Source organism: Rhinoraja longicauda, chromosome 2, assembly GCF_053455715.1.
Source record: "Rhinoraja longicauda isolate Sanriku21f chromosome 2, sRhiLon1.1, whole genome shotgun sequence".
NCBI lineage: Eukaryota > Metazoa > Chordata > Chondrichthyes > Rajiformes > Arhynchobatidae > Rhinoraja > Rhinoraja longicauda.
The window spans coordinates 38,767,616-38,791,847 of record NC_135954.1 but is presented as its reverse complement, the minus strand read 5'-3'; the positions used below and the strand labels follow the sequence as shown (position 1 = coordinate 38,791,847).

General features: G+C 42.8%; 1 protein-coding gene across 1 annotated transcript in view; it reads right to left on the bottom strand.

The window, feature by feature from the left end:
- LOC144603917 (tomoregulin-1-like) overlaps positions 1-24,232 on the bottom strand; it is a 194,097-nt gene that overhangs the window by 53,725 nt on the left and 116,140 nt on the right. Inside the window, exon 4 of the mRNA XM_078417739.1 lies at positions 17,121-17,147. Within this exon, the coding sequence (XP_078273865.1) occupies positions 17,121-17,147 (27 nt within the window). The remainder of the gene's footprint in view (positions 1-17,120; positions 17,148-24,232) is intronic.

Genomic DNA, 24,232 nt, shown 5'->3' with positions numbered 1-24,232 from the left:
TCCTCCCTCCTTCCCCTCTCCCTCCCTCCCTCCCTCTCCCCTCCTGCTCCCCCTTCCCTTCCCCTCCCCCCACTCCATCCCCCTCAATGCCCCTGATCCCCCCCCTCCCTCCCTCCCCCTCCCTCCCTAGGGGATAGACTTAAACTTTAAAATGTGAATAAAAAATATAACACCGATTTCAATGAAACTTCTTCTATTAACACCAAGGGGATGACAGTGAGTAAGGTGGGCCTAAAATTGTCACGCTATCGTGTACCGTTTTGGCTGTAGTTCAGGAACAAACAAACAAACAAACGAGAGTTTTAGTATATCGATTAGCTCCCTTCCCCAACAGTGGCGAAATGCAATAGAATTCCTTAAGTAGGAAATCTGCAATCAAGTTCAACCATCTTTGACATCTAATTTAGGATCCCCAAAATCTTAAAAGCCTTCTTAAAAAGGAAGGCACAAAGCCCTGCAACACATTTGGCTGTACTAGACTGTCAACAACAATGCCCTCTGAGTTTTCACTTTTGAGCAATGAATGAATGAATGAATGAATACGTTTTTGGCCAGGTACGTGCATATATATAAGAATGTGCCTCGGTGCTCCGCTCACAAATGACAACACAAACATACAGTTAACAATTAAGAATAAAGCATAAACACATCAAAACAATAAGGATACAACATTACGGTCTAAACATGTGGGTGAAAATAAACCAGAGCAAAAAAGAAACTACAGACTTTGGTTACTGAGTAGAACTACCACTCGTGGAAAAAATCTCGTGCAGTACACTCGTGGAATACACGGCAATGGAAAATGTATGATGCTCATAAGGTGCATTGAAGAGTGTCTGTGGTGGAAACAAGTAAGTCAACTGTGTAATGGAACAGACCTTGCAAAAAAAGTCCTTTCCTCTGCTACTTACATGTCCAGCTTCGTTTGTATGTATGCACATTATTGGCCTCAAGCTGGCAAGAGAAATAAGTTGTGTAGGAAGGAACTGCAGGCGCTGGTTTAAACTGAAGATAGACACAAAATGCTGGAGTAACTCAGTGGGACAGGTAGCATCTTCAGAAGGGTCTCGACCCGAAACAGAACCCATTCCTTCTCTCCAGAGATGCTGCCTGTCCTGCTGAGTCTCTCCAGCTTTTTATGTCTATATAGGAACAAGTATATAGATGTGGACGTTGGGAGACAGGGTAAAGATAGACAATAGACAATAGACAATAGGTGCAGGAAGAGGCCATTCGGCCCTTCGAGCCAGCACCGCCATTCAATGTGATCATGGCTGATCATTCTCAATCAGTACCCCGTTCCTGCCTTCCCCCCATACCCCCTGACTCTGCTATCCTTAAGAGCTCTATCTAGCTCTCTCTTGAATGCTTTCAGAGAATTGGCCTCCACTGCCTTCTGAGGCAGAGAATTCCACAGATTTACAACTCTCTGACTGAAAAAGTTTTTCCTCATCTCCGTTCTAAATGGCCTACCCCTTATTTTTAAAATGTGGCCCCTTGTTCTGGAGTCCCCCAACATTGGGAACATGTTTCCTGCCTCTAACATGTCCAACCCCTTAATAATCTTATACATTTCGATAAGATCTCCTCTCATCCTTCTAAATTCCAGTGTATACAAGCCTAGTCGATCCAATCTTTCAACATACGACAGTCCCGCCATTCCGGGAATTAACCTAGTAAACCTACGCTGCACGCCCTCAACAGCCCTCAATAGATGATCGAGGATGGATAGAGAGAGGATAATTTGAAGGAGGAAAGATAACACTGGCAGTAAACACCTAGAAAACAACCTAAAGAACCTACCTAGAGGGTTATGAATCCCATAAACTCACTAGAAATGTCATGCTATCTTTAACCAACTGCCTTCAACCTTCCAATTAAAATTACCTCTATGCAACGGAGCTGGGTCTTTCATAAACCACAAAGCATGCCTTTCTTGCTGTTTGATGTTTATGAATGTTTCTTGCGTGCAAAAGGCCACAAAGTGCTGGAGTAACTCAGGAGGTCAGGCAGCATCTCTGGAGAACGTGGATAGGTGACGTTTCAGGTCCGACATTTCTTCAGATGTGTGTATATGTTTCAGATGTCCGGAAGTCCTACAACAAATCGCTGGCGGTGTTCTATCCACACTTGATAAAATCCAATTATGTAGCTCACAAAATCGTCACCCTACATGTTAGAATCTCTAGGCTATGACACCAGACCACCTTAACAAGTGCAGAGTGGTGTTCTGTGGTTTTGAGATAGAGAAATACTTATTTTTATCATAATTGGTTTAACCTTTCCATCTGCACTGCAGCAACATTATTCAATGTTGGTCACTAACACCAATGATTGAATGAAACACATAATTAGGATTATCTGAACCAGTCAGGGTTTGGTCACAAGAGAGTAGACCAAACACAGGCAATGTTATTGCTGTTTCTCTGCAGAACATATTACAATTTGCATTTATTTTAAGATTACAATGTTGTTTATAATTGCAATCACATTGACACGGAATTTAATTTAATGCTTCTTCTTACACCTAACTGCAAATTAAATATGTCATGTTTGTGTTGTTCCAAAGCTAACACCCATTAAGTTAAACCACACAATGTAATAAACATATTAAAAAAATCAATCCCTTTTAGCAGCAGCTGTTGTAGTTTATAATTTTGATTTTCTGGAGATACAGAGCCTTGGTCCAAATCTAAATAATTCTTAATTAAAAAAGGAATATCACAAAATCACACTCTTAAAAAGAAATAGTACAACAGGCCGTTCGGCCCACCGAGTCTGCACCGCCCAGCGATCCCCGCACAATAACACTATCCTATACACCAGGGACAATTTACAATTTTTACCAAGCCAATTAGCCTATAAAGCTGTACGTCTTTGGAGTGTGGGAGGAAACCGGAGCACCTGGAGAAAAGCCACGGGGGAACGTGTGAACTTCGTACAGAGAGCACCCATAGTCAGGATCAAACCCGGGTCTCTGGCGCTGTAAGGCATTTACTCTACCGCTGCGCCACCGTGCTGCCCTTCAATTAGGGTTGAATTTTAAATTTAAGGAATAGCATGATGATCACCTGTAATCGCGTTACCATAGAATGGTTGAGTCAGTAAATGGGTCCTTTCGGAAATAATAGATAGATTTGTGAGACTCCTACTGGATTCCTCTGGTTGCATTTTTTAAATTTCAAAAATGAACTTTATTTGGATTAGAAAATATATACAATACAGATAACTGTAGAAAAACTGTTCATACATTCTCAGTGTTTATACATTCAATAGTGTCATATTCAGTAGTGTTCGCAACTATCTTTAAACAAAATACCCTTGCCGCTCTTGTGACCCCCTGGCACGATATCTCGTCCCTTGTTTGATGAATGTCCCCACTGGACTCTGCCCCTGAATGTCTAGAAACGGAAGGACCCTAGACTGTGTCCTCCCCCACATGGAGCCTTCTTAGGCTTCATTGTGTTTCACAATCCGTGCTCCTGCAGTCTAGAATGGACCAATTGGCAATGTTCCCAAATAGACATCTCGCTGTGCTGGGAAACCAGCAAGTTTTGGACAGACCAAAGAGTGTCTTTCACTGTTGATGAACTTCCAGCAGCAGTTAATGTCCGTCTCCAAATGGGAACAGTCCGAAAGTCAGAGAGTCATCTGTAAGGAATTTGTTCTGGGTGAACCGTGACATGCATTCTTGCATCCTACTCCAGACCCTCTTTGCAAATCCACACACTGCAAAGAGGTGGATAACTGTCTCATAGAGTCACAGTGTGTAAACTGAGTCACTCTGTGAGTCATAGAGTCACAGTGTGTAAACTGGCTCTTCGGCCCAACTTGCCCACACCGGCCAACATGTCCCAGCTACACTCGTCCCATCTGCCTGTGTTTGGTTCATACCTCCAAACCTGTCCTATCCATGAACCTGTCTAAGTGTTTCTTAAATGTTGGGATAGTCCTTGCCTCAACTACCTCCTCTGGCAGCTTGCTCCATACTCTACAGTAGACCGTAGTTCCAAAATTTTGATCAACAAGAAACAATTAGATCAAAAAGGAAAGAACTACCCTGCAGAACATTGGCTTTAAGAGGTAAAAATTAAGAGGTAAAAATCAACTGAAGACGATGTCTGCTGAACAGTGGAAGATAGCCCTGAATATGAACCTGAGCATCAAGGCCAACATGAAAAGGAGATCATGGAATTTACTGATGGATTATGTGCCTATTTTATTTATCTGATTTGCTGTACAACTGTTATATTCTTTCAAGAAACTGATTCTAAAATTTCCACATCAAGTTGGTTTGCACTTCAAAATATTTGAAAATCCAGAAGTAGAAGAAAATGAATGCAGTTTCAGTCAGGAAAAAAACAAGTAACTTCTCATTGTTACAAGTCGCAAGTAACTTTTTAAAAAAGTAACTCCCCCAGTTGACTGTGCCTGAACCCCTCTGTCAGTGGATCATCAACTTCCTGACGGACAGGAAGCAGTATATGAGGCTGGGAAAGCACATCTCAGACCTGCAGACCCTCAGCATAGGAGCACCGCAAAGCTGCGTACTCTCCCCTCTCCTTTACTCTCTCTGCACCAACGACTGCACCTCCACAGACTCCTCTGTCAAGCTCCTCAAGTTTGTGGATGACACAACCCTGATTGGACTGATCCAGGATGGGGAGGAATCTGCCTACAGACGGGAAGTGATTCAGCTGGCATCCTGGTGCCATCGCAATAACTTGGAGCTCAATGCTCTTACGACAGTGGAACTAATTGTAGACTTTCAAAGAGCTCCCCCTCCCCTCCCCCCACTCACCATCAACAACACCATAGTCACATCTGTGGAGTCATTTAAGTTCCTTGGAACCATAATCTCCAGGGTCCTTAAATGGGGGGCCACCATCGACTCCACAGTTAAAAAGGCCCAACAAATGATGTACTTCCTGCGGCAACTGAGGAAACACAATCTGCCACAGGCAATGATAGTCCAATTCTATACTACTATCATTGAGTCCATCTTCACCTTCTCCATCATGGTCTGGTTTGGCTCAGCCACCAAGCACGACATCTGGAGGCTGCAACGGATCGTTCGCACAGCTGAGAAGGTTGTTGGCTGCAACATTGACGAACTGTACATTGCAAGGGCCAGGAAGCGAGTGGGCAAGATCATCTCTGACCCCTCTCACCCTGGCCATAAACTCTTTGAAGCGCATCCCTCTGGAAGGCGACTCCGGACTGTCAAAGCAGCCACAGCCAGACATAAAAATAGCTTTTTTTTCCACGAGAGATAGTTCTACTCAATAACCAAAGTCTGTAGTTTATTTTTTGCTCTGGTTTAGTTTCACCCACATGTTTAGACCATAATGTTGTATCCTTATTGTTTTGATGTGTTTATGCTTTATTCTTAATTGTTAACTGTATGTTTGTGTTGTCATTTATGAGCGGAGCACCAAGGCACATTCCTTGTATATGCACATATGGCCAATAAACTTATTCATTCATTCATTCATTCATTCATTCACTCATTCATTCCTCTGAGTTCCCTTTTACTGAAATCAGCTGGAATGCTTTCAGGTTCATCATCATTAAAGAAGTTACCTCCTATGAATCCCTCAAAATGACAAAGGAATAACATCAGAAATGTAATTGGGTTGCTCTGTAATATTAGCTACAATTTATAAATTTTCTATAAAGACCTGAACATTTTCCTTGGGTTATATATTTATGAAGGATTGAAGCATTCATCTGAAAACCATCTATTATTTTAGTGGAGGTGTTAATGCTTAAAGGATTAACATTTTTTCTGCTCAAATGATGGTATGATAATGTAGATGGAGTTAACAGATCATTCCATAGGAAAAACATTCCATAGGATTTTAATGAATGCCAATTTTTAATATTAAATTAAAATGACTGAAAATTGCAGTCATTTGCAATGTTATATCAAGCTATTGCATTCTGAGCAACCTTCATGACAATATGTTGTTCATTCTTAGGGATTATTCCGATGCATATTTATGGTTTATATATCTGAATATATTTTTGTGGACATAATTCCAATCTAGTTAGACACAAAAAGCTGGAGTAACTCAGCGGGACAGGCAGCATCTCAGGAGAGAAGGAATGGGTGACGTTTCGGGTCAAGACCCTTCTTCAGTCTCGACCCGAAACTTCACCCATTCCTTCTCTCCAGGGATGCTACCTGTCCTGTTGAGTTACTCCAGCTTTTTGTGTCTATCTTCAGTTTAAACCAACTTTTGCAGATCCGTGCTACACATTCCAATCTAGTTTCTGTTATCAGGAGGACACAAATCAAAACCTTAAAACATAACGAGAAGAAGTAAAAAATACACAGGTTGATTTCAAATGTATTGGCAGCGAAGAGGCCTGTCAACAGATTTCCTGTCCACTGCTTCGAATTATGGGGTGCTTGAACAATGTACTGGAGGAAAGCCTAACAAATACTCTCTTTTATGAACAATTTCCACCAATAAAAGTAAAAGTGCAGGTTAATTAAAGTTGTATGTAGAGTTTGATTGACAGTGGGATCCACGAGGTAGTGGTATTCAAGCCAGCTAAGTGCATTAAACAAGTATTAAGGTTGCAAAATGTGAGTTGCAGCATCCTGTAAAATTACACCTGAAAACAGTGCAGAGGGGCAATGCCATTTTACCCAAACTACTAAATACTTTAAGACGTTTACATCAATTAGAAGATTGGCAGAGATATGCCTTTCAACAATTCTGTAATGATCTGAGCCATCAAATTCTGTTCTCAGCACTCCTTACATATTTAACCTTATGTGGTCTTTTAGAATGATTAAAATTTCAAGATCAAACAGAGGATTTTCTAGAGCAAGAATGCATATGGTTTTATATGTGTAGATGAAAATGAAAATAATATAGGTTTGCAATGAATAAACATAAATGCAAAAACTAGAGGAAGGTAGGGGTATTGAAATCTGAGTCCCTGAAGATTAGAGGGAGAGGAGAGTCATATGGCGTGGAAACAGGCCCTTCGGTCCAACTTGCCCACACTGATCAACATGCCCCATCTACACTTGTCTCACCTTCCCATGTTTGGCCCATATTGCTCTAAACCTTGCCTATCCATGTACTTGTCCAAATGTCTTTTAAGTATTGATATAGTACCCAGCTAGTTCAGTAACTCAAACGCTCAGGAACAAAGGTGGCTGTAGAAAGTGGTGGACACTGCCCAGTCCATCACGGGTACTGACCTCCCTACCATCAAAGGGATTTACAGGAGGTGCTGCCTCAAAGTGGCAGCTAGTATCATCAAAGAAAAACATCACGTTGGCAATGCTTTCATCTCACTACTACTATTGGGAAGAAGGTACAGGAACCTGAGAACCGTGATCTCCAGGTTCAAGAACAGCTGTTTCCCAAAAAAACATTAGGCTCTTCAGCACTGTACCAATCACAAACCTCCCTCAGTAACTATTATCTACTGTGGACTGTGTTTTGTTTGCACTACATACTTCAGTTTTTGCACTATTATGGTCTAAATATCTGGTATTTCTGGTTATTAATTTAATGTATAACTGATTGATTTGTGTGTTAATGCATTACTGGGCCTGTAAAGCTGCAGCAAGTAAAAATTTCATTGTTCTGTTGCCAACACATATGACAGTTGAACATTCTTGATTCTTGACAAATAAATATGTTTGTTTTGTTTTTACCAAGGAAGAAGTTGCTGGTGGAGTGGCATTAAAAAAAACATAGCTTAGATAGTGATAGGCTAAAAATTAAGAGAGAGGATATACTAGAAAGGCTGGCTGTACCTACACTGGATAAATCACCTAGTCAAGAACTTACTGAAGGAATGAAGGGTGGAAAATGTATTGCCCATAATATTCCAAACAGCAGCTTTTTTGTGGATTGGAATTAATTGCATCTATTTCCCTTTTGTTCAAAATAAGATGCAAGGATAAATCCAGAAATAATGCAGTCAATTTAACCTAAGTAGTGTGGATGCCTTAGAAAGGTTAACCAATAATATTAGCATTGACTCGGACTAGTGTGGTTTGATAAGAGAACAGGAACATATATTTGATAAAGGTAATCAATCATGTTCAATATTTTTTTAATGAGATAGGAGAGAAGGTCGATGAGGGAAATGCATTTGATGTAGTGTGTATGGATTTGACATTTGAGAACTATCTGAAAATTATTTTCATCTATAGAATATGGATCTTGCTGCATGCCAATTGTCCTGAACCGAGGAGAAATTTAAGTATCAACCAAAATATCTCAGGTTGTATAATTTTAGGTTCTATAAATCCTATATATGAACTGGAGGGAACACATCGCCTCACAGACTACCCACCCATCCTGTCCCTTCAGGAACCGCCTTTCCCTTCTTTGGAAGTTTTCGCAGTTACCAGAGCCCATGAAACCCCCACAGTGGAAGCAAGTCTTCCTCAGTTCCGAGGTACTGCTGTAGAAGGTCCAGGAGAGGATGGGAAATTTCCTTCCCTAAGAACACGTGTGGCACGGTGGCGCAGCGGTAGAGTTGCTGCCTTACAGCGAATAAGGAGACCCGGGTTCGATCCTGACTACGGGTGCTGTTTGTACGGAGTTTGTACGTTCTCCCCGTGACCTACGTGGGTTTTTTCCGAGATCTTCGGTTTCCTCCGACACTCCAAAAGACGTACAGGTGTGTAGGTTAATTGGCTTGGTAAATGTAAAAATGTACCTAGCGGGAATTGGATAGTGTTAATGAGCGGGGTTCGCTGGTCGGCGCGGACCCGGTGGGCCTAAAGGGCCTGTTTCCGCGCTGTATCTCTAAACTAAAATTAAACTAAACACTGTAATCCACTTGACACACTGTACAAAAAGTACAAATATTTCATAGTTACTATGAAAACGTTTTTTGATTTTGAGAAGTCTTTTTCTTTAATTACTCAAATTAAATTAAAGGTTATCACAATGGGATTTGAAATCACATTTGTCGAACATTGGGCCAAAGCTCCAGCTGCTAGTCCAGGAACATCACCAATGCAATACCATGCCCTAGAGTGATTTTCTAATCGGCATGACATCATGATTGAAGTCCAAAGAATTAAAGGGATCTAATGAACATGGACAGGAATTTGACTTTCATAACAAAGCCAGAAAGCAGGATTGCACTATTTGTTTTTGGACTGCAGGAATATCATAGAGTCATAGTATAGAGTCATAGTCATAGAGTCATAGAGTCATAGTCATAGAGTCATAGTCATAGAGTCATAGTCATAGAGTCATAAGCATAGAGTCATAGTCATGGAGTCATACAGCATGGAAACAAGTGCTTCAGCCCAGATGGGCCACATCGACCAAGGTGCCTGATATACACTAGTCCCACTTGCCCGCACTTGGCCCATATACCTCTAAAACATTCCTATCTATGTACATGTCCAAATGATTTTTAAATGTTGATATAGTTCCTGCCTCAACTACGTCTGCTGGCAGCTATTACAATATAGCTGCCACCCTTTGTGTAAAAATGTTGCCCCTTGGGTCTCTATTAAATCCTTCCCCCCTCACTTTAAACCTATGTCCTCCGTTTCTTTATCCCCCTACTGTGGGTAAAATACTCTGTGGATTTACCCTGTCTCATGCTCTTACACACCTCTGTAAGATCACCCCTCATCCTCCTGCACTCCAAAGAATAAAGTCCTAGTTCTCGACTTCTCTCTATAGCCCAGGCCCTCAGGGGCCACAGTCTAAGAATAAAAGGGAAGCCTTTTAAAACTGAGATGAGAAAATACTTTTTCACCTGGAGAGTTGTGAATTTGTGGAATTCTCTGCCGCAGAAGGCAGTGGAGGCCAATTCACTGGATGAATTTAAAAGAGGTATAGATAAAGCTCTTGGGGCTAGCGGAATCAAGGGATATGGGGAGAAGGGAAGTTGGAGAGAGGACCACCATTGGCTGTAAGTGAGTGGGAATTACATTGCAATAAGTCAGTCAGAAGAGAATACGTGGATTGGTTGATCATTTAAGTGAGAAGTCTGGTAAATTGGACAATCAGGCAATTTAAATTGGTGATATAAGCAAGACTTGCAAAAGGGTGCAGCCCTGTCCGGGTGCAGCCCAGTGAGAAAAGTGCCCAGTGAGAAAAGTGCCCAGTGAGAAAAGTGCCCAGTGAGAAAAGTGCCCAGTGAGAAAAGTGCCCAGTGAGAAAAGTGCCCAGTGAGAAAAGTGCCCAGTGAGAAAAGTGCCCAGTGAGAAAAGTGCCCAGTGAGAAAAGTGCCCAGTGAGAAAAGTGCCCAGTGAGAAAAGTGCCCAGTGAGAAAAGTGCCCAGTGAGAAAAGTGCCCAGTGAGAAAAGTGCCCAGTGAGAAAAGTGCCCAGTGAGAAAAGTGCCCAGTGAGAAAAGTGCCCAGTGAGAAAAGTGCCCAGTGAGAAAAGTGCCCAGTGAGAAAAGTGCCCAGTGAGAAAAGTGCCCAGTGAGAAAAGTGCCCAGTGAGAAAAGTGCCCAGTGAGAAAAGTGCCCAGTGAGAAAAGTGCCCAGTGAGAAAAGTGCCCAGTGAGAAAAGTGCCCAGTGAGAAAAGTGCCCAGTGAGAAAAGTGCCCAGTGAGAAAAGTGCCCAGTGAGAAAAGTGCCCAGTGAGAAAAGTGCCCAGTGAGAAAAGTGCCCAGTGAGAAAAGTGCCCAGTGAGAAAAGTGCCCAGTGAGAAAAGTGCCCAGTGAGAAAAGTGCCCAGTGAGAAAAGTGCCCAGTGAGAAAAGTGCCCAGTGAGAAAAGTGCCCAGTGAGAAAAGTGCCCTGTGAGAAAAGTGCGAGTCTTCGGCGAGGAGGCTGAGGTGAGGAGGTTACAATTGTTTTAAGCCTGAACTGTTTATAGACACAAAGTAATGGCGGAAAAGTTGGTGCAGTGTGTTTCCTGCAGGATGTGGGAAGATAGGGACGTCGCTGGAGCTTCTGGGAGCTACACCTGCAAGAACTGTGTCCAGGTGCAGCTCCTGAATGGACGTGTGGTGGAGTTGGAGAGGCAGTTGGATGACCTCAGGGCCATCCGGGAATGCGAGAGTTTCCTCGACAGGACCTATTGTGAGGCTGTCACGCCAAGGGTCCAGGTCGAGCGAAGGTGGGAGACTGTTTCAGGGGGGAGTGGACGTGGACTACAGGAGACCCCAGTGGCTGTGCCTATTGCAAATAGGTATACCCTCTTGGGAACTGTCGGGGCAGAAGACGTTTCCAGTCCGAGTGGCGGACCTGTTGGCAAGGATACTCGACAGGGGAGACCGAATTCAGGAAGAGCCGTAGTGGTGGGTGACTCCATCGTCCGAGGGACGGACAGAAGATTCTGTGGCAGCAGGAGGGACTTGAGGATGGTCTGTTGCCTCCCTGGTGCCAGGGTTCAGCACATCACGGACCGGCTTCAGAAAATCCTAGTGAGGGAAGGCGATCAACCTGAAGTCGTTGTGTACGTGGGCACGAATGACGTCGGGCGGAAGAGGAAGGAGGTGCTACAGCGGGAGTTTAGAGAGTTAGGAAAAAGACTGAGAAGTAGGACGTCGAAAGTGGTTATCTCTGGACTGCTACCGGTACCTCGTGCTGGTGAGGCCAGGAACAGAGAGATAGAGGGTATGAATTTATGGCTGAGGGGCTGGTGCAGAGAGCAGGGATTTAGATTTCTGGACCACTGGGATCTCTTCTGGGCTTGGGGTGACTTGTACAAAAGGGACGGGTTACATCTTAACAGCAGGGGGACAAACATTCTGGCAGGCAGGTTTGCTAGTGCGACACCTGTGGCTTTAAACTAAGTAGTGGGGGGGAGGGGTTAACAAATTGGGAATATGAAGATGAGGTTAAAGGGAATACAGGAGATATTGCAGAAGACTCTCGGAAGAATGGGAACAGAAGTTCTAGAGGGGAAAAGAGATTAAGGGCAGGGCCATTTGTGACCGATGTGAGAGGGGAGGTAAATACAGAAGTTAAAGTGTTGTACTTAAATGCGCATAGTATAAAAAATAAAGTGGATGAGCTTGAGGCTCAGTTAGTCATGGGCAAGTATGATGTTGTAGGGATCACTGAGACATGGCTACAAGAGGACCAGGGCTGGGAACTGAATATTCAGGGGTACACAACGTATAGAAAAGACAGACAGGTGGGCAGAGGGGGTGGGGTTGCTCTGCTGGTAAGGAATGATATTCATTCCCTTGCAAGGGGTGACATAGAATCAGGAGATGTTGAATCAGTATGGATAGAAATGAGAAATTGTAAGGGTAAAAAGACCCTAATGGGAGTTATCTATAGGCCCCCAAACAGTAACCTCGACATAGGGTGCAAGTTGAATCAGAAGATAAAATTGGCGTGTCACAAATGTAATGCTACGGTGGTTATGGGAGATTTCAACATGCAGGTAGACTGGGAAAATCAGGTTGGAAATGGACCCCAGGAAAGAGAGTTTGTAGAGTGCCTTCGAGATGGATTCTTAGAACAGCTTGTACTGGAGCCTACCAGGGAGAAGGCAATTCTAGATTTAGTGTTGTGTAATGATCCTGATCTGACAAGGGGACTAGAGGTAAAAGAGCCATTAGGAGGCAGTGATCACAACATGATAAGTTTTACTCTGCAAATGGAAAGGCAGAAGGGAAAATCGGAAGTGTCGGTATTACAGTATAGCAAAGGGGATTACAGAGGCATGAGGCAGGAGCTGGCCAAAATTGACTGGAAGGAGGCCCTAGCAGGGAAGACGGTAGAACAGCAATGGCAGGTATTCCTGGGAATAATGCAGAGGTTGCAGGATCAATTTATCCCAAAGAGGCGGAAAGACTCTAAGGGGAGTAAGAGACACCTGTGGCTGACGAGGGAAGTCAAGGACAGCATAAAAATTAAGGAGAGGAAGTATAACATAGCAAAGAAGAGTGGGAAGACAGAGGATTGGGACTCTTTTAAAGAGCAAAAAAAGTTAACTATAAAGGCAATACGGGGAGAAAAGATGAGGTACAAGGGTAAACTAGCCAATAATATAAAGGAGGACAGCAAACGTTTTTTTAGGTACGTGAAGAGGAAAAAAATAGTCAAGGCAAATGTGGGTCCCTTGAAGACAGAAGCAGGGGAATTTATTATGGGGAACAAAGAAATGGCAGACGAGTTAAACCGTTACTTTGGATCTGTGTTTACTGAGGAGGATACACACAATCTCCCAAATGTTCTAGGGGCCGGAGAACCTAGGGTGATGGAGGAACTGAAGGAAATCCACATTAGGCAGGAAATGGTTTTGGGTAGACTGATGGGACTGAAGGCTGATAAATCCCCAGGGCCTGATGGTCTGCATACCAGGGTACTTAAGGAGGTGGCTCTAGAAATAGTGGAAGTATTGGAGATCATTTTTCAATGTTCTATAGATTCAGGATCAGTTCCTGTGGATTGGAGGATAGCAAATGTTATCCCACTTTTTAAGAAAGGAGGGAGAGAGAAAACGGGTAATTATAGACCAGTTAGTCTGACATCAGTGGTGGGGAAGATGCTGGAGTCAATTATAAAAGACGAAATTGCTGAGCATTTGGATAGCAGCAACAGGATCATTCCGAGTCAGCATGGATTTACGAAGGGGAAATCATGCTTGACAAATCTACTGGAATTTTTTGAGGATGTAACTAGGAAAATTGACAGGGGAGAGTCAGTGGATGTGGTGTACATCGACTTTCAGAAAGCCTTCGACAAGGTCCCACATAGGAGATTAGTGGGCAAAATTAGAGCACATGGTATTGGGGGTAGGGTACTGACATGGATAGAAAATTGGTTGACAGACAGAAAGCAAAGAGTGGGGATAAATGGGTCCCTTTCGGAATGGCAGGCAGTGACCAGTGGGGTACCGCAAGGTTCGGTGCTGGGACCCCAGCTATTTACGATATACATTAATGACTTAGATGAAGGGATTAAAAGTACCATTAGCAAATTTGCAGATGATACTAAGCTGGGGGGTAGTGTGAATTGTGAGGAAGATGCAATAAGGCTGCAGGGTGACTTGGACAGGTTGTGTGAGTGGGCGGATACATGGCAGATGCAGTTTAATGAAGATAAGTGTGAGGTTATTCACTTTGGAAGTAAGAATAGAAAGGCAGATTATGATCTGAATGGTGTCAAGTTAGGAAGAGGGGATGTTCAACGAGATCTGGGTGTCCTAGTGCATCAGTCACTGAAAGGAAGCATGCAGGTACAGCAGGCAGTGAAGAAAGCCAATGGAATGTTGGCCTTCGTAACAAGAGGAGTTGAGTATAGGAGCAAAGAGGTCCTTCTACAGTTGTACCGGGCCCTGGTGAGACCGCACCTGGAGTACTGTGTGCAGTTTTGGTCTCCAAATTTGAGGAAGGATATTCTTGCTATTGAGGGCGTGCAGCCTAGGTTCACTAGGTTGATTCCCGGAATGGCAGGACTGTCGTATGTTGAAAGGCTGGAGCAATTAGGCTTGTATACACTGGAATTTAGAAGGATGAGGGGGGATCTTATTGAAACATATAAGATAATTAGGGGATTGGACACATTAGAGGCAGGAAACATGTTCCCAATGTTGGGGGAGTCCAGAACAAGGGGCCACAGTTTAAGAATAAGGGGTAGGCCATTTAGAACGGAGATGAGGAAGAACTTTTTCAGTCAGAGAGTGGTGAAGGTGTGGAATTCTCTGCCTCAGAAAGCAGTGGAGGCCAGTTCGTTGGATGCTTTCAAGAGAGAGCTGGATAGAGCTCTTAAGGATAGCGGAGTGAGGGGGTATGGGGAGAAGGCAGGAACGGGGTAGTGATTGAGAGTGATCAGCCATGATCGCATTGAATGGCGGTGCTGGCTCAAAGGGCTGAATGGCCTACTCCTGCACCTATTGTCTATTGTCTATTGTCTAAGGCAGTCACAGGTTACTAATTGTGGATGATCCCAGCCATGATCACAATGAATGGCGCTGGCTCAAAGGGCCGAATGGCCTCCTCCTGCACCTATTTTCTATGTTTTTATGTTTCTATGTCCTAGCAACATCCTCATAAACTGAAATTCCGCAGTGGTTGGTACTGGGACCACCGTTTTGTTTAATGTAGATTTATGATATGGATTTAGTGAAAAGGGCATAATTTCCAAATCTGTAGATGACAATAAAATGTATAAACTTAAGTGCCCTGTGAGGAGGGTAATAATGGACTGTGTAGATAAGTGATGGAATGGGTGGACACATGGCAAATGAAATGTAACTTAAAAATGCACAGCATTACATTTTAGTTAGAAGAATAAATAGTTGGAAGTGGCAGGGTTAAATTGAGAAAGCATCAATAAAAGCATACAGTATCCTGTGCATTATAAATAGAGGCATAATGTTGAAGAGCAAGTGAGTCATACTAAATATGATGCATTAGTGTTGCCATAAATGGAATGTATTGTCCAGTTCTGGGAACCACAAACTAGAAAGATGTGAAGACTTTGGAGACAATTAAAACGAGATTTAGTTTAGTTTAGTTTGGAGATGTAGCATGGAAACAGGTCCTTCGGACCATCAAGTCCACATCTACCATCAATCACCCCATTCACTCTATTTCTATGTTATCTCACTTTCCCATCCACTCCCTACACACTAAGGGCAATTTATAGAGGCCAAATAACCTACAAACCCGCACGTGTTTGGGAAGCGGGAGGAAACTGGAGCACCTGTTGGGAACCCACGCAGTCACAGGGAGAACATGCAAATACCATAAAGACTATACTGAGGTCAGGATTGAACCCGGATCTCTGTGGGTGTGAAGCAGAAGCTCTACCAGCTGCACCACTGTGCATCCATGAAGTGGCACATTTCCACAAAACAAAATGATTCCAAGGATGAGAGACATCAATTATGAATATCAACCAAAGAATACGAGTTGTTCTCAAAGGTTCAAAGGTATTTATTGTCACGTGTACCAAGTAAGGTACAGTGAAATTCGATTTACCATACAGTCATACTAAAAAAAAGCAACAAGACACACAACTACATTAAAGTTAACAGAAACATCCACCACAGCGGATTCCCCACATTCCTCACTGTGATGGAAGGCAATAAAGTCTAATTCACTTTCCTCTTCATTCTATGAGGCAGTGGAGACTGTGTTAAAGTGTTAAAAATTATGAGGGGTCTACACTGTGTACAAGAGGACAAAGAATAAAGGCAATTGTAAAATAACTAAAAATGACATGCAGTAAGCTTTTTCAAGTATCAAGTGGCTAGGATCGATAATGCACTGCCTGGAATAGTAGTGGAGATAGATTAACGGGTAACAATCAAAAAGGATCAAGATCTGTGGCTGAAATGAAACCATTGTTTCCACTAGAGGAAGGGTCTAGGACTGGAGGGCACAGCCTCAGAATAAAAGGATGTATCTTTAGAAAGGAGATGAGGAGGAATTTCTTTAGTTAGATGGTGGTGAATCTGTGGGATTCATTGCCACAAGAGGCCAAGTCATTTGGGTATTTTTAAAGTGGAGATTGACAGGTTCTTGATTAGCAAAGTTGTCAAGTCATGGGGGGAAGACAGGAGAATGGGGTTGAGATGGAAAGATAGATCTGCCATGATTGAATGGCAGAGTAGACTCGATGAGTTGAATGGCCTAATTCTGCTCCTATGACTTATGAATTTATGATTTTTTATAATTCTGTGTAGAGAGTGAGGAGTGGGACTGGACTAACCTTGTGCTGAATCAAAATAGACTTAACAGGTTGAATGGTTAACCTTTTGTGATATAATCTTTTAGTTCCAAGATCAAATTTTAAGAGATTAAATTTTAACAGAGCATTACTTTATTAAATGTTTGGATCAATCATATTGAACTCGTGTGTATTTTGGAAATAAACTGTGCCCTCCTCATAAAATATTTTAGAGTCTTCCCAGAACCTCCTTCCCTAACCCCCTCACCACCATCACACGGAGGCACCTTGCCCCAGCCCACTATGATGGAAATGTGTTCCTTCCCCTTAAACCAATAAACATTGTCAACTCTCAATGTCCACAGAAATATTTTTCAAACCATTTCCCTGCATTCAGCAAGACCTCTTGGCAATGATCCCAATAAATTACTAATCTATCAAATTGTTCCTTTACAGTGCAATGGCAATGTAATTGCATTAGCTATTACAAAAGATGTTTGAAGTATATCTTGGTAAATTATGAAAACGTACCTCCTTCTCCAGAACCAGAGCCATTTTCTGAAAAATAAACAGAAAATAATAATTTGAATGATGATGGTCTTTGGGGCAAGCTGTTTTTTTCACAGAGCTACTTACAACACAATATATGGATTATCGCAGCATTATATGCCCCCTGTGAGTAAATCCTAACTCACTGCAATTAAAACAGGATTATTATATTGTTACACCAAAGCAACTTTAGGTAAAATTATGCATTGGGAATAGATGTTTGACAACCTGTAATATAACCAAAAGGTTCTGATCATGTCAAAAATGACAAGATTGAAAATCCTTTAATCTACAGATTGAGATACATTCTGCTTATTGTAATAATCCATACACACAATGTCCTATTGCAACACTTTGAGCGTTGCCCTACAGATTTCCATTCCTATATTATGTTGTACCAAGTTGCAGGGTATGAGTTAATTTCTTCATATGCAATAAATTATTCAGTGTAGACCTTAAACACATCACAGCAAATGATATATTTCCTGCAATTGAAACAGCAACAGCTGCAAATATACAAGTAAAGACGTTTTTGTATAACGTTACGACTTATAACATAGGACAGCATTTGGAGGGTGACTGGCAAGGTGAAAGCCATGCTTCCTAACCAGAATAAAGAAGCATAAATAATTCTCAGCTCTCAGTTGCATGCCTTGGTCAATAGAAGGGAACAGCAGCTGTTCAGTGGGCAGGAGAAGAATGTCAGACAGTAGCTCAATTATTCCTGTCATTCAGGTAAGTTGCAGGGAATGAGTTTTTGGGGGAAGGGTGGGGAGGAAGAGATGTTACCTGATACTAAAAGTAGGGTGAGAGGAATTCAGGGCACTGAAGATATAAGCCTTTCACATCAGCAGAGGGGTGAAAGTTAAAAACGCATTATATTACCACATTGACCCCATTTTGGGCCCTGTTCTTTGGACTATCTTCATCTGGTGAGAAGGCCATGGGATGATCAGACCACCAACCTTTTTACACATTAGATAGTTAAAACAAAAATGGAAATCTCTTAAGCTTCTCCTAACTATGGGTTCCTGGAATTATTGATTTTATATTGTCGCTTCTTGATTTCTTAACCAAAGGCACTGCAAGAAATGTGAGGCAAAACTGAACAAATTTATTTCAGAAAACTTGGTGAATTGCCAGCAGAAGCATATATATTGCAAAATTTCAACTCACTACTAAAAGTACATGTATCAGATGTTTCACAGTCCTTTAGTTATTTAATTCTGGCCTGTAGCACTAAGATTTAGTGACATTGTGCTTTACAAACAGCTAACTACTATAACATTATTCATTGTTCTTGTCTCTGAACCAATGATATTTTATGCACTGGAGTCATAATGCATTTTTTATACCTGTCATCATTGATTTCTTACCTACACAGCTGCTTCTAATAAAGATAGTTTGAACAAAGCTAAATAGCAGCAATCAAATGAAAAAGGGATAAAACAGAAAATTCTGGAAACATTCAACAGGTCAGGCAACAGTAGTGGAAAGGGAATCAGAGTTAGGGCAGCACAGTGGCAAAGCTGGTACAGCTGCTGCCTCAGAGCGCCAGAGAACCAGGTTTGATTCTGACTTCCCGTGCTGCCTGTGTGGGGTTTGCACGTTCTCCCTGTGACTATGTGCGTTTCCTCCGGAAGCTCTGGTTTCCTCCCACATTTCAATGGTGTGTGGGTTTATAGATCAATTGGCCACTGTAAATCGCCCCTAGTTTGTAGGCAGTGGATGCAAAACATTGAACTACTGCGAAAGAGTGATTGATGGTCAGCATGGACCCGATGGGCTGAAGGGCCTGCATACATGCTGTATCTTTTAATCAATTCAATCAATCAATGCATCAGGTCCCACTACTGAAAACGTGCTTGAGTCACCTGGTGTATGGAGTACTGTTGAAATCTTTGCTGTGCAAGCGGAGTTCTTTAGGCTTTAGGGATACAGCACGGAAACAAGCCCTTCGGCCCTCCAAGTCCACGCCGACCTGCAATCACCCTGTACACAGACACTATTCTACATTACACTAGGGACAATTTACAATTTTACTGAAGCCAATTAACCCACAAACCTATATGTCTTTGGAGTGTGGGAGGAGACTGGAGCACTCAGAGAAAACCTATGCAGTCACAGGGAGAATGTACAAACTCCGTACAGACAGCACCCGTAGTCAGGATTGTACCCAGCTCTCTGGCACTGTAAGGCAGCAACTCTACCACTGCGCCACTGTGCTACCCTGCTATCGGGAGGGAAAACTAGTAGGCTAGTAGAATTCTATCCCATCTTTATGATCTGCTGTGGAACTGACCTGCAACTTCCATTTCCTGGCACAGTCACAGAGCTCTGATTCAAACGCTAGAAGCTGCAGTAAAACTGCTACCGTCATCATTTTATTGAGGTAGCGAGAGGATTCTAGTAAAAGCTAATAATCATCATCAAGCTTTATGATTAATATTACTCACAGTCCTTGGCATGATTAACAAAACGCCAAGAACAAAGGCCCCAGCAATAACACGCAAAAGAGAAAATGCTGAAACATTAAGAAGTCAGGCAGTGTCCATGAAAAGAGAAATGTTTCTTTAGAACTGGGTCGAAGTCAACATCTTCATGTAACTCGATTTCTCTGTTTGTATCAGAATTAAACGGTTCTCCTCAAGGTCAGTCATCCATAATACTGGCTCTGTTTTTTCTCTCTTCTGCCAGGGCCTGACATGCCAGGTAATTCCCACTGCTCCACTTTTTGCAGCTTTGTTTCCTTTCCCTAATTGCCTTTACTTCATTGCTTTTATATTTCTTTGTTCTGTTCTCTCTCTCAAAATTCCCTCATTAACCTACTAACCACTTACCATGCATGTTCCCACAGAAACTCGAGCCTCACCCAATCAGATCTATTCCCTCACTCCCATTCATCCCTCAATGTACCCTCTCTGCAGCTTAAAACTAACTTATTTTCCCTTTTTCCCAGTTCTGTCAAAGGGTCTTCAACTAGAACCCTTAACTCAATTTCACTTAACTCCAGGGCACAGATTTAACATTTTGGAGAAAGATATAAGGGGAAGGCGAGGAATAAAAACCTCCCAAACAAAGAGGTTATTACAGGAACTTACTGGTGATAACAGAATCAAACGCAAATTTCAAGATAAAATTAGAGACATGAGAGGAAATAATGTGCACGACTATAGTGAAAGAGAAGAGAAATAGGTTTGTTTGGATTGTTTGTCATGTGCTGGTACAGATGCAATTAACTGAATGGTTTCTCTCTGTGCTATAAGAATACCATAATTTATAGGACCCCTCACCAAATGCCTATATGCATCATTCTTGCACTTATTGTTTCCCCTGCATACGTATTTGCAGAGAATCAGAGTAGGCACACATTTTACAGTTAAAGTGTACAGAGGAAAAACCGTTTAGTTTAGTTTGGAGATACAGCGTGGAAACAGGCACCGGCCCACCGAGTCCATACCGATTAGGAATCCTGGCAAATTAACATAAGCCAACACACATTAGGGACAAATTACACTTATACCAAGGATACAAACCCAAGCCAATTAACCTTCAAACCTGTACGCCTTTGGACATTGTTGAATTCCAATAGGCTTAAGGTATCGTTAACACTGACGTAGGACTTCTTAATTACCTGGTTTCAAAACAAAAAATCTGCAAACTACCTTTCAGACATCATCCAATCATATTGTCTTCAGTTCAACACAATGAAATACTAATGTCTTCACTATAATAGGTTGCATATTTTTAAATTTACTGCAGTGGTCAATGGACTTCCCAAATAATGAACTTCCAAAGGAGGTGATGCAACATCCCAGGATTCAAGTGTACCCCACACTTGCTCAAACAGTTGAACTTCAATGAGTCCAGCGAGGTTGATTGTTATGTTTTCACCTTGTACCTTGCAGTTCACAGTAACTTGGCACAGAGAGATTAATAAACCGACTGCATCCAAGTGCACAACTTTCTCCAAATTTTTTACGCTAGATCTAGATGCTTTGTCAGGACACCATTAATGAACACGATAATTACTGAAGGGTATCTGCAAATCTGCAATAGACAATGGACAATAGACAATAGGTGCAGGAGTAGGCCATTCGGCCCTTCGAGCCAGCACCGCCATTCAATGTGATCATGGCTGATCATTCTCAATCAGTACCCCGTTCCCGCTTTCTCCCCATACCCCCTGACTCCGCTATCCTTAAGAGCTCTATCTAGCTCTCTCTTGAATGTATTCAGAGAATTGGCCTCCACTGCCCTCTGAGGCAGAGAATTCCACAGATTCACAACTCTCTGACTAAAAAAGTTTTTCCTCATCTCTGTTCTAAATGGCCTACCCCTTATTCTTAAACTGTGGCCTCTGGTTCTGGACTCCCCCAACATTGGGAACATGTTTCCTGCCTCTAACGTGTCCAACCCCTTAATAATCTTATAATAATAATATAATAATAAGCATTTATTTTATATAGCGCCTTATCAGGTGCTCAAAGCGCTTTACAAAAACAATCAACATAAAAACAAACAGACAAACTATCCTAACGGAAAAGCGGCGAATAAACAACGCCAGCGTCCTCTCACGTCAGGGTCCGGCAGTAGACAACAAAAAGCACAGGACACACAGATACAATTTTTACACAAACAGCCATCACAGTGATTGCTCTAGGCATACCCTCACTGTGATGGAAGGCAAAGAAAAGTCTTATCTCTTCCTCATTCTTCTCCCGTGGTGCCACGAGGTGATCGAGGCTCCCAACTTTTTGAAGCCCCCACCGGGCGATGGAAAGTCCCAGGGCCGAGCCGAGCAGGCCGATGAAAGTCCTGAGCCCCCACCGGGCGATGGAAAGTGCTGCGGCCGGGCCACGCAGGGCGATGAGGGGCCTGCGAGCGGGTCGATCGTACCTCTCGCTTCGGGGCAGTCGAAGCTGCTACGGCTGGAGCTCCCAAAAGCCGGTCGCCAGCCAGGGACCTGCGAGCTCCCGATGTTGCGGTCTGCAGGGCCCACGGCCAAAGCCTCCGAGATGGTAAGTCCAGGCCCTGCGACCGGAGTCTTCAAGGTCGATCCCAGCTGGAGGCCGCCGACTCCACGATGTTAGGCCGTAGTGCGAACGGAGATACGACACGGTAAAGGTCGCATCTCCGTTGAGGAAGAGATTAGAAAAAAGGTTTCCCCCAACCCCCCCACCACCCCCCCACATACACAGAGTTAAAAATAGAACAAAACGTACATTAAACGATGACAATAGACAAAAAACAAAAAAAAGACAGGGAGACTGCCGGTGAGCCGCAGCTGCAGAACACAGCCACGCCCCTCATGACTTATACGTTTCAATAAGATCCCCTCTCATCCTTCTAAATTCCAGTGTATACAAACCTAGTCGCTCCAGTCTTTCAACATATGACAGTCCCGCCATTCCGGGAATTAACCTAGTAAACCTGCGCTGCACGCCCTCAATAGCAAGAATATCCTTCCTCAAATAGCCTGCACTGTTCATAATTGCAAACATTCTAGAGGAATGCAGGCCAATCTGAAATGAGATAACATTACAAGTGGCATTTATCTGCGGACAGAGCCAATTCCATGAAACATCATTTGCAGCAATCAAAGGGCTGCATGCAGCCTCTGAGCTTTGCAGAATCAGGAAGCTCCCTCTGCTGCTTTAAATGAATGGTAGACACGTTGGCCTTGGCCTTCAACTGATTAGCACCATCTGCTCTTCAGTATAGTGGTATGAGTGAAATACAGCTGGCACATAATGAGAATTGGGGTTCAACAACCACAGAGGTCATTGGCAAAGGGCATCTCAGCAGTAAGAGCAGCAATATAAGTGACCTCCCATGAACACTGCTCATGTTTCAGCAGTAGGATAGCAAAAAGTAAATATTTTCGAGCGTATGCTTCTGAATGACTGAGAAAACATTAGGTTATTAAATGTCCATTGTTCAGTTTAAGTACATGTTACTTATTGTTCTGCATTTCTTTTCCCTGATGGCCACTCTCGATTGCGAAATGATAATTTGTCTTTTCAGTTGCTAAGTGGAATAGGAAAACACGAGATGATTGGGATAATGGGGAAAACTGCAAAGGGTTGAATAGCGTCATAGTTATGTAGCACGAAACAGGCCGTTCGGCCCAACTCTCCCATGCCGACCAAGATGCCCCATCTATGCTGGTCCCATCTGCTCACATTTGATCCATATCCCTCTAAACCTTTCCTATCCATGTACCTGTTAAATGTCTTTTAAATGTTGTATATTACCTGCCTCAACTACCTCCTCTGGCAGCTCGTTCCATTACCCACCATGAAAAAGTTGCCATTCAGGTTCCTTTCAAATCTTTCCCATCTCACCTTAAAGCTGTGTCCTGTGGTTCATGATTTCCCTACTCTGGGTAAAAAACTGTGCATTACCCCCACAAGTCCTGGTAATATTCTCGTAAATCTTTTCTGAACTGTTGCCAGCTTCACAACACCCTTGCTATAGTGGAGTGACCAAAATTGAACGCAGTACTCCAAATACGACCTTACCAGCATCTTGTACATCTGTAACATAACATCCCAACTTCCATACTCAATACACTGACTGATCTACCAAAATAATTCTCGACTGCCCTATCTACCTGTGGTACCACTTTTAGGGAACTGCGTACCTGTACTCCTAGATCCCTCTGCTCTACAACTCTCCCCAGGGCACTGCCATTCACTGTGAAAGTCCTGCCCTGGCTTGACTTTCCAAAATGCCACGCTTAATCTGCATTATACTCCATTAACCATTCCTCAGTCCACTTGCCCAGCTGATGAAGATCCATGCTGTAATTTTTGATAATCATCTTTACTACCGACAAAACCACCTACTTCAATATCGACTGCAAACCTATTCATCATGTCTTGTACAGTCTCATCAAAATCATTGATATAAACCACAAACAACAATGGGCCCAGCAGCGATCCCCCGAATCACAGAAATATTATGGGTCATCAGAACTGTGAGGCTTCTAGCAATAGAATTCCATCAGTTCCTTTCCTGCTCTTTCTCCACAATCTTGAAATAGATTCTCCCTTTTGAAAACTTCGATTAATTTATTTCCATCCCTCTCA